The sequence below is a fragment of the Panthera leo genome, chromosome F2 (assembly GCF_018350215.1).
Source record: "Panthera leo isolate Ple1 chromosome F2, P.leo_Ple1_pat1.1, whole genome shotgun sequence".
NCBI lineage: Eukaryota > Metazoa > Chordata > Mammalia > Carnivora > Felidae > Panthera > Panthera leo.
In genome coordinates this window covers 67057957-67074252 of record NC_056695.1, presented here as the reverse complement: position 1 = coordinate 67074252, position 16296 = coordinate 67057957, and the positions used below count along the sequence as shown (strand labels likewise).

At 33.9% G+C, this 16296-nt stretch overlaps 1 protein-coding gene across 1 annotated transcript in view; it reads left to right on the top strand.

Annotated features, from left to right (window-relative positions):
* TMEM65 (transmembrane protein 65) overlaps positions 1-16296 on the top strand; it is a 54694-nt gene that overhangs the window by 22867 nt on the left and 15531 nt on the right. The window contains exon 2 of the mRNA XM_042923398.1: positions 13607-13651. Within this exon, the coding sequence (XP_042779332.1) occupies positions 13607-13651 (45 nt within the window). The remainder of the gene's footprint in view (positions 1-13606; positions 13652-16296) is intronic.

The window sequence follows — 16296 nt, the reverse complement described above, 5'->3', positions numbered from 1 at the left end:
AAAGAGTTATTTTCAAAGGAAAATATAGTTTTTTTTTTTGTTTTTTTGTTTTTTTTTTTTAAAAACTCTTTTAATGGGTACACGCGAACAAAGTTTGTTTTATTTATTTATTTATTTATTTATTTATTTTTTAATTTTATTTTATTTTTTTAATATATGAAATTTACTGTCAAATTGGTTTCCATACAACACCCAGTGCTCATCCCAAAAGGTGCCCTCCTCAATACCCATCACCCACCCTGCCCTCCCTCCCACCCTGCCCTCCCTCCCACCCCCCATCAACCCTCAGTTTGTTCTCAGTTTTTAACAGTCTCTTATGCTTTGGCTCTCTCCCACTCTAACCTCTTTTTTTTTTTTTTTTTTCAAAGGAAAATATAGTTAAAGGGAGATATCTCAGACTCACTCTACCTGATTGTTTTATTACAATATTTTACCAATTAAAATACCAATTAAAATAATTGATAATTGATTAGGGCTTAGAAATTTCTTTCAAATATTTGCTTTAATGATAACATTAAACGTGTCTACATTCTGAAAACATGAAAATATTTTTAATGGAGTGTTATATTGGAAAAATCATGAAGCAAGATGGGAATAATTTGACATACTCTTTCTGAGAGAAATTTTGCAAAATTTTAAGAATACTTAACTTCCTTCCTTCCTTCCGACTCAGTATTACCATTTAGGAATCTACCCTAAGGAACTTTCAGAGGAACACAAAAAGATTTAGATACAAGTTTATATTAATATTATTTGTAAATGTGGAAAAAAAACAAAGAATAAATATCTAGTGATAGGGGATTAAACTGTTATACATCATATGATGAAAAAATGCCACCAATATTTCTAGATAGCAGTAATGAAGCAGCAGAAAGAGAATTCAAGGAATCAACCTTATTTACAATTACACCAAAATCCATAAGATACCTCTGAATAAACCTAACCAATGAGGTAGAAGATGTGTAACTGAAAACTATAGAACACTTCGGAAAGAAATTGTTGAGGAAGAAATTGTGAAGAAGACCCAAAGAAATGGAAAAACATTCCATGCTCATGGATTAGAAGAGCAAATATTATTAAAATGTCTATACTGCCCAAAGCAATCTACACACTCAGTGCGATCCTTATCAAAATAATACCAGCATTTTTCACAGAGCTAAAACAAACAATTCTAAAATTTGTATGGTACCAGAAAAGACCCTGAATCGCCAAAGTAATGTTGAAAAAAAGAAAAGCGCAGCAGGGGGCATCACAATTCCGGACTTCAAGCTGCATTATAAAGCTGTGATCATCAAGACAGTATGGTAGTGGCACAAAAACAGACACATAGATCAGTAGAACAGAATAGAAAAACCCAGAAATGGACTCACAACTATACAGTCAACTAATCTACCACAAAACAGGAAAGAATATCCAATTAAAAAAGACAGTCTCTTCAACAGATGGTGTTGGGAAAACTGGACAGTGACATGCAGAAGTATGAAACCGGACGGCTTTCTTACACCAGACACAAAAATAAATTCAAAATGGCTGAAAGACCTAACTGTGAGACAGGAAACCATCAAAATCCTGGAGGAGAACACAGGCAGCAACCTCTTTGACCTTAGCTATAGCAGTTTCTTACTAGACACATTTCTGGAGGCAAGGGAAACAAGACAAAAATAAACTATTGGGACCTCATCAAGATAAAAAACTTCTGCACAGCAAAGGAAACAATCAACAAAACTAAAAGGCAGCTATTGGAATGGTAGAAGATATTTGCAAATGACATACCTGATAAAGGGCTAGTATCCAAAATCTATAAAGAACTTATCAAACTCAACACCCAAAAAACAATCCAGTGAAGAAATGGGCAGAAGGCATGAATAGACACTTTGCCAAAGAAGATGTCTAGGTGGCTAACAGACACATGAAAAGATGCTCAATATTACTTATCATCAGAGAAACACAAATCAAAACTATAATGAGATACTGCCTCACACCTGTGAGAATGGCTTAAAATTAACAACTCAGGAAACAACATGTTGGTGAGCATGTGGAGAAACGGAAACCCTCTTACACTCTTGGTGGTAATCTGAACTGGTGCAGCCACTCTGGAATATAGTATGGAGGTTCCTCAAAAAATTAAAAATAGAACTACCCTAGGACCCAGCAGTTGTGCTACTAAGTATTTATCCCAAGGATGCAAAAATAACTTATCAAAGGGGCACATGCACCCCAATGTTTATAGCAGCACTGTCAAACAGTAGCCAAAATATAGAAAGAGCCCAAATGCCCATCAACTGATGAATAGATAAAGAAATACACACACACACGCACACACATGTGTATAAACACACCACAATGGAATATTACTCAGCCATCAAAAAGAATGAAATCTTGCCATTTGCAACGAGGTGAATGAAACTAGGGTGTATTATGCTAAGTGAAATAAGTCAGTCAGAGAAAGACAAACACCATATGATTTCACTCATATGTGGAATTTAAGAAACAAAACAGATGAACACAGGGGAAGGGAAGGCAAAATAAAATAAGATAAAAACAGAGAGGGAGACAAACCATAAGAGACTCTTAACTACACAGGACAAACTGAGGGTTGCTGTTGGCAAGTCGGGTGGGGAGATGAGCTAAATGGGTGATGGACATTAAGGAGAGCACTTGGTGTTGTATGTAAGTGATGAATCACTAAATTCTACTCCTGAAACCAATACTACACTAAATGTTAACTAACTTGAATTTAAATAAAAACTTGGAAGAAAAAATTAAAATAAAATAAAATAAATAGAAATCATGGCCAAATAGAAAAAGAAAATGCCACGTTGAAAAAAAAAATTAAAAAAAAAAAAAAATAAATAAAAAAGAAAAGGGGCGCCTGGGTGGCGCAGTCGGTTAAGCGTCCGACTTCAGCCAGGTCACGATCTCGCGGTCCGTGGGTTCGAGCCCCGCGTCAGGCTCTGGGCTGATGGCTCGGAGCCTGGAGCCTGTTTCCGATTCTGTGTCTCCCTCTCTCTCTGCCCCTCCCCTGTTCATGCTCTGTCTCTCTCTGTCCCAAAAATAAATAAAAAACGTTGAAAAAAAAAAATTAAAAAAAAAAAAAAAAAAAAAGAAAAAGAAAATGCCACCAATCAAATCATTACCTTAAAAAAATTGAAGATAAGGGAAAATATTCACCATATAATGCTTTGTAAAAATGGCAGAATATGTTTTATGTATACATCTCTATAGAAAAAAGATCAAAGGGTAATACATCAAAATGTTCATTTCTGAGAAGTTATATGTACTTAATTTTTTTTTCTGAATCCAATTAACTTCCTGCAGTAAACATGTATGATCTTCATACTTGAAAAGTGTAACTTTTTCCTTTGGACAAGGCAAAGGATATTAGTATTTTAAATGTTATTTTCTAATTTTGCTAAAAAATTCCTAAGTCAAAAAAAAAAAAAACAAACTCAATATCCACATCTCTTTAATATATGTAAATACAAATAAATAAATATTTGTGTAAGTTATGTATACATATACATAATGCATGCATGTGTGTATATAAATATGGCTTGTTAAATGTAAGATGTTTACAGTAAATTCCTATTTAAGCAATATATTTTGCTTGAAAAGCACAATCAGAGGCACAAGGCATTGTACGGCCAGGCTGCAGACAGTTGTTCTGTTTCCAAGGCTCTGTTTAAAACTTGCATATAGGGGCACCTGCGTGGCTTAGTCGGTTGGGCGTCTGACTTCAGCTCAAGTCATGATCTCAAGGTTTATGAGTTCAAGCCCCACGTCCGGCTTGCTGCTGTTGGTGCACAGCCCACTTCAGACCCTCTGTCCCCTTCTCTCTGTCCCTCCCCTGCTTGTGCACTCTCAAAATTAAAACATTAAAAAAATTTGTTTTTAACTCGCATGTTGTATGTTCCTGAAAAGTGTAATTTAAACAAATTTTCTACTTTATTCGAAGCACTAATATATAAAGAGTAAATTTTAGTATACTTATAACACTGACAAAAATATTTGAATACAAAAGTTACATTTTAGTTATGAAGTAGTATAAAATATTTTAGTAAAACCTACTAGGAATTTTCTAGGATTAAAGGAAATATGAGCTTTAAAGTGGTAATAGTTGTTCTTCTATGGTTAGAGGTCCTGTTATTGCAATAATATAGGTTTGGTTGTAGGATTACTGTCCCAAATACATGTCCTAGGAAAAGCTTCTCCTGATGCTTACTAATAAACTATTATTGGTTACCTTCCAGTACAGGAAAAAGAAAAAAAAAAGATTAACTGGAAATTAATTTATTAGAACCTACAATTAGCCAACTTATCTCCTACTAAATGCCATTTTAAGGTTTTAAAAAAGGGTAATGGTAAACAATTGGTCAGGAATTTACTTTAAAATTTATTTTATTTTATTTTTTATGTTTATTTTGAAAGAGAGAGTGCATGTGCACACACATGTGCACACATGAGCAGGGTAGAGGCAGAGAGCGAGGAAGAGAGTCCCAAGCAGGCTCTGTGCTATAAGCACAGAGCTCGGCCATGGGGCTCGATCCCACAAGCCATGAGATCATGACTTGAGCTGAAGTCAAGAGTGGGACATTCAACTGACTGAACCACCCAGGTGCCCCACTCAGGAATTTATTTTAAAATAAACTTTTAGGGGCACGTGGGTGGCTCAGTCAGTTAAGTCTCTGATGTCGGCTCAGGTCATGATCTCAGGGTTCGTGAATTCAAGACCTGCGTCGGGCTCTGTGCTAACAGTGCAGAGCCTGCTTGGGATTCTCTTTCTCTCTGCCCCTCCTGTGCACTCTTTCTCTCTCAAAATAAATAAATACACTTTAAAAAATAAAATAAGCTTTTAGAATGTGACCTAGGATACGGAAACATTTAGATGGGCGTCCTACAGCAAAACCTGAGAACCTCTGGCACAGTTGAGATGCTTTTTATTCATCTGTTTTTCCCATAGTGCTCAGCATTGTGCTGTGTATTAGTTCTCTGTGTGCACAATGGAGTCTGATCCAAAGATACCAAGTTTAGACGGCTGGATGACTGATCAACAAAGCATCACAGTAGAGAGACTGAAAAAAATCCATGTTCCAGCAATTCATTTGCCCAGATCTAGGGAGTCTCTTTCTTGTGTCGCCTTTTCTGAGGCTCCCTTTAAAATAATCTCTCTCCCTCCCTCCCTCTCCGTTTAAAAAAAAAAAAATCTCTGCATTTGTTGCTCATCTGTTTTTCTTACCATGTTCTGTTTCTCATTCCTCCCTCTGCTGCTCTCTTCCTAATCTAACATTCCTCTTTCTTTAAGTAAATACAGTACCAAACTTATTTATACTTATATTTATGTAGGAAAATATAAAACACAGCTGGATTAAATACATTATTATTCCTGAAATAGGAGAAAAAAATTCTTAATTTGTGTTTTCTTTTGACTCTCTTCTCATTTCTTTTTTATATGATAGTGCCCTCACTTTTATACTTCCTAAAGAGCTATTAATTGAGCATTAAAATGATTGTGATGCACTATAGTATTCTAATACATCAAAGAAATAATTCCTTTTTAAAAAATGTTAATATTACACAGGCAATAATGGCATTTTTATAAGCTACGACAGGTCTCTGGTTGCTTCAGTTAATTAGAAAACTAACTGAATACCTCATGCTTTATACAATCTAAAAAGTTAGAGTTTCATTGCATTTAGAAAAAAAGTAAAATTGCTTTACATTTTAAATCATTTTCTCTAGTCTTGCTGGGTTGCTGAAGCAAAACAAAATGTTGAAAGTGTTAAAAAAAATCCTATATTTAAACATACCAAGTGTTTTTCTTATATTCTCAAGATTTGTAATTAGTATCTCAGATATTTTTATATTAGGGAAAGATTTGTCTATGTTTTATAATACTTTAATATATTTAAATTCTCAAGGACATGTTGGAGGAAGAGAGAGTTCCATTTCAAATAATTTTCATTTGATTTGATACAGTAAAAACTAGCTGTCTGCAACAACTGTCTTTTCTTATTTACCCTTCCTCAGGCAGACTTTTAAATGCACCATCCAAAGGAAAAAAATCCTATATATAAATATTACCTCATAAATGCTTGCAGATAATTTTCCTAACCTATGTATTTCTTTTTTTTATTTTAATTTTATTTTTAGTTTATCTTTTGAGAGAGAGAGAGAGAAGGGGAGGGGCAGAGAGAGAGGGATAGAGAGAATCACAAGCAGGCTCCATGCTGTCAGCGCAGAGCCTGATGCAGGGCTCGAACCCACAAACCATGAAATCATGACCTGAGCCGAAATCAAGAGTCAGATGCTTAACTGACTGAGCCACCCAGGCACCCCCTAACCTATGTATTTCTAAACATGGAACTCTAGTAAGAGCAACTTCTTCCAATAATGAGAAATATCTAAAAAAAGGGAAAAATGCAAGGGAATATGGATGCTATTTTTTGCCACTATTATGAATAAACACACTTAAAGAAAGCAGAAGAGTCATCATTCAATTAAGGATTTTGGTGTCTGTGTTCACGAGGAATATTGGTGTGCAGATTTTTCTTTTTTGCAATTTCTTGGTTAGGTTTTATTTTTAGGATTATTCTGACCTCATAAAACAAATTGGGAAGTATTTTCATATCTTCTGTTTTTTGAAATAATTTGTGAGTTTATATAAGATTGTGTGTGTGTGTGTGTGTGTATGTGTGTGTGTGTGTGTTTGTTTAAGCATTTGACAAAATTCACCAATGAAACCATCTGAGCCTGGAGGATTTTTGTGTGTATATGTTATGGAAAAGTGTTTGGTGACAAATTCAATCTTATTAATAGATAGAACTATTCAGATTTTTTGTTTCATTTTATGTCAGTTTTGGTAAATTGTATTTTTCAAACAATTTGTCCATTTTATCAAAGTTGTTGAATTTGTTGGCATAAGGTTACTGGTAATACTCTCTTTAATTTCTTTAGGATCTGTAGTGATGTCCCTTCTTTCATTTCTGATGTTAGTATTTTGTGTTTTCTCTTTCTTGATCAGTGTACCTAGGGGCTTATTAATTTTGTTGATCATTTCAAAGAACCAACTTTTGTCTTTGTCTATTTCCTTTATTTTCTGTTTATTGATTTCGGCTCTTTTCTTTTGTTATTTCCTTTTTGTTTACTTTTGATTTAACTCGCTCTTGGTCTTTTTTTCATAGCTTCTTAAGATAAAACTGTAAGCCATTTATCTTAGACCTTTCTTCTTATTAATGTAAGTATTTCAAACTATAAGCTTTCCTTTAAGCATTCATATAGCTGCATCCCATAAATTTTGATATGTTGTATTTTCATTGATATTCAGTCTAATTGCCCTTTTGATTTCTTCTTTGGCCCATGTATTTAATTATGTTAAAATGTTTATTTATTTTGAGAGAGAGAGAGAGAATGAGTGAGCACGGGAAGGGCAGAGGGAGACAGAGGATCTGAAGCAGGCTCTGTGTTGACAGCAGAGAGCCCGGTGTGGGGCTTGAACTCACAAATGTGAGATCATGACCTGAGCTAAAAGCAGAGGCTTAACTGACTGAGCCACCCAGGCACCCCAGGCCCATGTATTTAGAAAATGTTATTTAATTTCCAAAACTTTTTTTCTGGATACCTTATTGTTGATTCCATTTTGGTCAGAGAATGTATTCTTTATGATTTTAATCATAAATTTATTAACATCTGTTTTGTGGATCAGCTTATGGTCTCTCTTGGTGAAAGAACCATCTCCACTTTAGAAGAATATATGTATTCTATAGTTGTTGGGTGTTGTTTAAATATTAATTGGATCAGGATGATTGGTAGTGTTGTTCAAATAATCTGTATCTTACTGATATTTTTCCCTAGTTTTCATTTCTGTCAGTTGCTGAGAAAGAGGTTTCTATCTCTCTAAGTATGACTGTGGAATTGTTTATTTTGCCCTTTAATTCTGTCAGATTTTGCATCATGCATTTTGAAGCTATGTTATTAGGCATAATCAAATTATTATTTTGCCTTTTGATGAATTAACTCTTTTATCATTTTGAAATGTCCCTGGTTCTGGTCATATTCTTTAGGTCTACTTCATGTGATATTAAAATAGCCACGCCAGCCTTTATAAGCTTAGTGTTTGTATAGTAAGTATATCTTTTACCATCCGTTTACTTTCAACCTATTAAAGTGTAATTCTTGTGGATATCTTAGAGTCGGGTCTTGCTTTTTTATCCATTTTGACAAACTCTGCCTTTTCATTGACGCGTTTAGTTTAGTCCATTAACATTGAATGTAAATTACTGACATGGTAGGATATAGGTTTGCTATTTTACTATTTGCTTTTTGTCCCTCTGTTCTCATTTCCTGCATTTTTTTTACTTAATTCTTAAAAATTCCTTTCAAATTATTTACTAGCTTTTTAACCGTATTCTCATTGCATTTTGTCTGTATGTGTGATTGCTCTAGGCATTACAAATATGCATTCTTGGGGCACTGGGTGGCTCAGCTGGTTAAGTGTCCGACTTTGGTTCAGGTCATGATCTCATGGTTCGTGGGTTCAAGCCCCGTGTTGGGCTCTATGCTGACAGCTTGGAATTGACCCTGCTTCAATTCTCTGTCTCCCTGTCTCTCTGCCCCTCCCTCACTTTCTCTCAAAAATAAATAAATATTTGTTAAAAAAACAAATATTCATTCTTAGTTTTTCATAGACTACTTAGAGCTAATATTGTACTACTTAATAGACATTGTAGAAATATCGCAACCAAATTACCCAATTGGTCCATTTGTAACTCTTTCATCCTTTATGCTTTGATGTCATATGTATTACATCTACGTATGTTATAAACTCCATAAGGCAGAGTTACAATTTTTTCTATAGGTAGTCAGGTCTACCTAAATTAAATTACCAGGGAACAAGTGGTTTTTTATATAACCATTTCTGATACTCTTCATCCTTTCCTAAAGATCCTACTGCCCAACTGGCATTTCCCTTCAGTCTGAAGAACCCGCTCTCACATTTCCTAGATTGCAGGTTGGCTGGCAACATATTCTCATAGTTTTAGTTTTTCTGAAATACATTTGCCTTCATTCTTGAAGGATAATCTTTCTGGATACAGAATAATGGCCGATAGCTTTTTTCCCCCCTTCTTGAATCATGTAAATCATTGTTTTCCTTTAGTGAACGTGTCCTTTTTTTTGTGACTATATAAGATTCTTTTTTATCATTGATTTTCTTCATGTTTATTCTACTAGGGGTTCACTGAACTTTCATGACTCTTGAAATTTTTGTCTTGCACCAAATTTGGGAAATTATTAGACATTATTTGTTCAAACATTTTTTTTTTGTTTTTTTTCTTCTTGCTTTCTGGAACTCCAGTTATACATGTTTTGACTTTTTGATATTTAGCCACAAGTCTCTGAGACTGATTTGTTATTTCTCAATCCTTTTATTTTCTGTTCTTCAGATGAATAATTTTTATTGGTCTATAATGTTCGCTCTTCATTCTGCTTTTAAGCCTATCCAATTAATTTTAAGATTTCAGATAATTTTCATATGAGTTTGGTTCTTTTTATAGTTTCTATTTGACTATGTTTTCATTTATGTTTTTGAATATAATTTTAATTGCTACTTTATTAGACCTTGTCTGCTACTTCTAACATTTGAGTCACTTCAGAATTTATCTTCGTCTATTGTTTTTTTCTCCTGAAGATGGGTCATTTTGTCCTGTTTCTTTGTTTGTGAAGCATTTTAGATTATATCTTAGTCACTGCTGCAATTATCATGTTGTAGAGACTCTGGATTGTGCTTTATTCTTCTAAAAGATACTGATTTTTCTTTACTTGTTTTAGCAGGCAGTTGATGGTTAAGCTCATACTACAAACTGTATCTTGGTGTACAGCTCAAATCTTCAGTTATTTTACCCTTAGCTGAGATTTGTTTCGGTTTTTTCCACACATGTGTGGTTCACAGGTCAGCCATATATTTGAACTGACTGTATATACAGAATTTAGGGCTCCTCCTCCTTTCTGTCTCTATCATTTCCAGGACTCCCCTTTCACTTTCTAGTGGCTTTGGCTACCTTGCACCCTGGCCACTGCTTCTGCAGGCCAGAAAGACTGAAGATATTTTGTTGGAGTTTTAGTTGCCCCAGTATTGTGGGTGAAGTCTGCCCTTAGGCCAAAAGCTACAATAAGCAGCTAATTCACTTAGTTCCGTTCCTTTTTCTAAGTGTTGATTCCTTTCCAGAATCAACCTGTTTTTGGACATTTTCTAGTGCTTTTAGGTAGTTATATATTTATTACATATTTATTTATAGTTTATAGATATTCTATGCAGGAAAATTGGTCTCACAGGAGGTTAGGAAGCCAGTAGTGGAAGTAGAACCAGAATTTTTTAAGTTAAAATCATTGGAAAATATGATATGGTAAAATACAGTCTAGGGTTAATGATTATCTTATTATTTCAAGATATTTAGAAAAAGAAAAAAGTAATGGTGTATATTACACACACACACATACATTCACACACACACATACACACCCAAACTGAAAGAACTAGGTTTTTCTAACTCCAAAGTCTTCTTAATGAAACATTAGATTAGAATATATTTCCAATGTAAGTGTCGATAGTTTACTATATGTCAAAAGAAAATTCTCAAGTTTATTTATTTATTTTGAGAGAGAGAATGAGAGAGAGTGCGAGCAGGGGGCGGGACAGAGAGAGAGGGAGAGAGAGAATCCCAAGCAGGCTCTGTGCTGCTCTCAGCACGGAGCCCACAGTGGGGCTCAATCTCACAAACCAGCTCAATCTCACAAACCGTGAGATCACGACCTGAGCCAAAATCAAGGGTCAGTTGCTTAACTGACCGAGCTACTCAGGTGCCCTCAAAAAGAAAATTCTTGGGGTGTCTGGGTGGCTTAAGTCAGTTGAGCGTCCGGCTTCGGCTCAGGTCATGATCTCACAGTTCGTGAGTTCGAGCCCCGCGTCGGGCTCTGTGCTGACAGCTCAGAGCCTGGAGCCTGCTTCTGCTTCTGTGTCTCCCTCTCTCTGCCCCTAACTCACTCGCATTCTGTCTCTGTCTCTCTCAAAAATAAAAAACATTAAAAAATTTTTCTTAATAAAAAAAAGATAATTCTTAAGGTTAAGATATATATGTAGGGAAATAAAAAGCTTCTGAGGTTTATTGTGACTGTTTTGAGGGAGGTTATGTTAGCAGCGACTACAGTTTTTTGGTGTTTTTTTTTTTAAGTTTGTTTCAAGAGACAGAGGGTGGGAGGGGGGTAGAGAGAGAAGGAGAGAGAGAGAATCCCAAGCAGGCTTCGCACTGTCAGCACAGAACCCAATGTGGGGCTGGATCCCAGGAACCGTGAGATCATGACCTGAGTGGAGATGAAGAGGTGGGTGCTTAACCGACTGAGCCACCCAGGCACCCCACAGCCAGTACAGTTTAAACCTGTATAAGATTGCGTGGGCTTACTTCCAAGATTGAGTTCTGTTGTGCATTGAACCTCTAATGTTTTTCACTTCTGATATATATAGTTTTGATTTAGTTAACATAATAAGGTAATAAACAGCGTCAAAGTCCTCAAAATGATCAACTTATGGCTTAAAACATTTTTGACAGATACTTTCCAATAAAATTTCCACTTTCTAGGAAATGTTCCTTTCATGTTTCCTCTTGCTGCTTATTAGGTTCTTTGTGAAGCAGGAGGCAAAGTCTCTGCTTTGATTTTACCTTAATCTCTGTGCCAGTGGTTTTCCTTCCTGCTCTATCTCCTTTACTTTGTATTTCTTTCTCTTTCTCAGTCTTTAAAAAAGTTATTTTTTCATTAGTTTTAATTTTTTAATCCATATGTGTAATAGGAAAGAGAGATGAGGAATATTGAGTATATTATTTGATTGTTTGCTCTTTGCTGCACATCATACATTTGCCTACCTCTTACCCTTTCTTCTTAGGAGTTGTAAAATATTTTAAATATTTTGCTCAATATGAAGATTTAGGGAATTTGAAGAAGTAAAAGCAAGGACTCTGTATACTCTCATTCTATTGGGAAAGTCCTGCTTGTTGAATTTTTAGGTATTTCAAGATGTTCCAGTCAACTGACAAGGACTTCTCCTCACAGTGTCAGAACTGTAGTGATGATGAGAGTAATGCATCTAGCAAATAGTTCTGGTATGTAACCACTTTTGCATGTTTACTTCAGCAGAAAACTCTGGAGTACGTAGTAACCTATGTTCCTTGTTAAAATTTGGAAAACCATTTGCATGCTTTCAAAATAGATCTTGAGGTAATGGTGTTAGTCAACAGACAGCGAATATACTTTAATCAGATGGGAAATTCTGCAAAGATCAGTATATCTTCATTTCATAACTCTTCTAAAAAGGGGAAAACAAAACTTAAACTTGCATTCTTAGAACTGTCTGAATAATATGATCATTGATTAAACTCAAGGTTTTAGCATACTTATTGTAAAACCATTTTGGTACTGTATGCGCTTTTAATAAAATACCATTCACAAATATGGACAATACTTTTTTACATAGTTTATCAATGGAGATACATTTGCTTTTTACTTTTTCTAAAGCTAAATTCTTCACTTCTTATGTTGTCACAGAGTATAAATAAAAATTTTAGAAAATATATATCCAGTTTGTAATGTGTTTCCTTGGACAGTCTGGTTGTACTAAACCTTTAGAGCAGTGTGATCCATGGTGTGGGTATTAATTTTTTTGGACTGGAGGAGGAGGAGGATAAAGTACAGTTCTCTGCCATTTTACCAGAGCTCACTCTTGTACTTACACAAATGGTGAGATGGTTATTGTTATGAGATTAGGTATGTTGCTTCTTTATAATAATTGTTAATTTTTAGATTTAATGATGGCAGTTAAAGATATTACTTTGGGAAAATTTGGTGTGTTTATTATGATATATATTATAAATAGTTTATTGTTACTTGTGATTTTGACTAGCACTCTACTTTTTATTGTGTAGAATATTCTATATTATCCAATAGTATAGGTTCCAAAACTCAAAATATTTCGTTATATTATCAAGGGAGATTAAGGAACAGAACACAATCCAGTGAAGTCATTGTTGAAATACATTGCTTTAAAAATATTATTTTCTGTTTTTTAAAGGATATACTAGGTCTATTTGAATATTCTTTTTTCTGCTATCAATGTTTGTTTGTATATATATTTCTTAAGACATCTATCATTGCCATCTTAAAGAAGGGTAACTATATTTCAAAGGTTTTTGTTTTTTGTGTTTTTGGTGGGTTTTTTTGTTTTGTTTTGTTTTTACTGTAACTAATGTAATCAGGCCCATTATATAGATGTAAAGATTAAAAAAAAAAAAGAAAAATGAAAAGCTAATGATTACCCAAGGCCATAGGGTCCATGGTAGACTTGTCACTAAAGTTCAGTTTTGTTTTCTAGCCTTGTGATGTAATCCATACCAAGTATTATTTTCTGTATGGATAACTTTGGTCTGTTATCCTACAAAAATGTATGAATAAACTTTGATATTCTCCCACTTTGTAAATCTGCTGGTATTTTCTTCACTGTAATAAAAAAGAACTCATGCTATGGTAACTAATTCTTGACCTAAACCCTTTTTTTCCCCTTTAGAAAAATTGGAAGCACCACCACCCACACCAGGACAGCTGAGATATGGTAATGGTTCTATAATTGTTAAATATTTGCGCATCTGTCTTTTAGACTTGAAATAACTGTATCATTCACTGATAGTATAGAAGAGTCAGTAAATTTAATTTTTCCAGAGAGAGTAGATTATCTTATTTATCATGCTGAAACAAAAAGTTTATAAACTTGGTTTAAGACATATTACAATGTTAGGGAATTTCGACATTTGTAACAGTATCTAACATTGTTAAACTGTAGTTACCATGTAGAAATAAAATTATACTTATGGTAAGGTTTCCTTAATTCCCCGTAAAAAGGATATGTTTACTTTAGTTTGGATTTAAGTTGGGTAATTTCAGAACTTGAAAGTCTGAGCTCAGGGCTGGGTAGAACTGTTCTCTGGTGGAGAAAATATTTACGGCATGCTGTTTGTAATGATGAAGAAAGTTAAGTTCGTTTAACACTGCCACGAAGAAGAAGCTCATAAATGGTGCTGGTGTGCTTTCTTTACTGTTATGATAGAAATTAAATAGTCAAGGCTAACACTGACATAATGTAAAACAGTTTGGGATCTTATTATAGAGACAATGAAAGAAGAGAATGTTTTAATGGTGCAGTAAATTTGAGTAGATTGTAAGTGAAAGCTAAATATCAGATGTGATTTGCTGTTATAGAATAGTATTTTCCAAAGGAAGTTGAAGAAATCGCAAATTAATAGGAGATCATTACATACTGGAGAGTAAACTTACATAACTTTTAAAAATTAATAGCCAGTTCTTTTTCTCTCAGAGGTAGAATACAATTTATATTAGAAATAAGTAACTTTTCCCAAATACCAAAACATTTAAGAATTCTTTAAGACTTTTTTCCCCCAGGTAATTTTTTGTGATTCTCCTAGCCTAGGTTCATGCAGTTTGTATCCAAGCACCGTATAATACTGTTATCAGTTTTTTTTGTCATATTGAAATGAGCTGTTTGTATGGTGTGTTACCATACCCAAACTTTTTGAAGGCTGGTAACCAAATCTTATTTATCTTTGTATCTCATGCCCAGTGGAGTGGCCAGTACATGTTTACTTAACAACATGAAAATTGTATTTTTTCCTTTGTGTTGAAAGTAAATTTTAATATATAGGACACATTTTTTAGGTCTAAGCATAAAAACATGATATATTTTATATTTCAGAGTTGCTTATTACAGAAGTTTGGATGTCTAGTAGTTAAGTAACTAGACTTAGGCAAAAAGTCAAAGAGCTAAGGTTAGACTCTTTAATTGAAGAATCCCATTTCATTAATACACTTTGATTTTTATCATCTTTAATAACTTTTAAAATAATATTCCTTGTAATTAAAAAATGCTGCTTTTTATCTTGAACTTTCTTACTTGATAGCAAAAAGAAATCTGAAATGATCTGGGATGTATATACACCCTTTTCTTGTGATGTTAGTATTCGATAGTTGTTTTGGGTAGAGGCATTTTTTGTTTTGTTCTGTTCACTGCTTATTAGCCTTCCCTGGGTTGGTGCAAACTGACTGTAGCAATATCAAACTTTCATAACTTCTGAATTATATTTTAATTATACTTTCTGTGGACTTAACTACATTAAAAGAAGAAAAACACTCTAAAGTCACTGAACACATACCACCAATTGTTTTAAGGGGCTATTTTTTGGATGTGGTATAAAATTCACAGTTTTGATGTTTATCTAAAAAAGTCCTTAGTTGAATTGATGTTGACTATATCTTGGCAATTTTATAGATGAATTAGAATAAAATCTTTTAACTATTCCAGCTTTTAATCTATTTCACAGTTTGCCTTCAATTCTCTTAATATGGAATTCTCTTCCTTTCCAGGTTAGTGGTCCTCAACTTAATTAACTAATGTTCATTGAGTATCTGCTATGCACTAGGCATTCTGCAACATGCTGAAGATGCAAATATGAAAAAAAAAAAATGAGGCTGAATGTATAAAAAATATATAGGTATTAGTTCTTCCTAGTTACACGTCTATTATGTCAGGTCTTTCAGATTATATGTTAGATAGATAAGGTAAGGTATGCTTTTGTTAGGAAGAGATCAAATTACATTTTGATTTAAATCAAATAGTTTGCTTATAGTTTGTGAAAGCTTTCAGGGATACTGATGATGTGAGGGGGGGAAAAGACTGGATATAGATGGCTAATATAGATGAGGTAATAACATTTTTATCATATTTGTCCAAAAAACTGTTTAGTGAGTAAAAGCGACCATATAGTTTCCATGAAATTTGATTCAGGGTATTTTTTATTATTTCTAATATGGAGCTTAATTTTATGATATCAGTCTTTACAATATAAGAAGTAGATTGATATTAATAGCAATTAAACAGGTAAAACATGGTACTCGTAACATATATTTACTTATTTGTTCCGCCATTAACTGTATGTACTTTGTAGCTAGTAAGAAAACAACCCAGAAGTCTAACACAATTATTTTTACATGTAACAGCGTTTTTAATTTTGGTGTTTTTCCCTAGTATAGCTTCTACGAAGTAGTTGAACTTACTGCAGGAGCAGAATCTTTTGGCTATGGGGAATGAAAAGCAAATTTCAAAGGTTATCAGATCTATTTAGGAGACTTTAGTCATATGGTCTGTTTTTATCATTTTAAGTTATAGAAATCTTAACATATATTTTC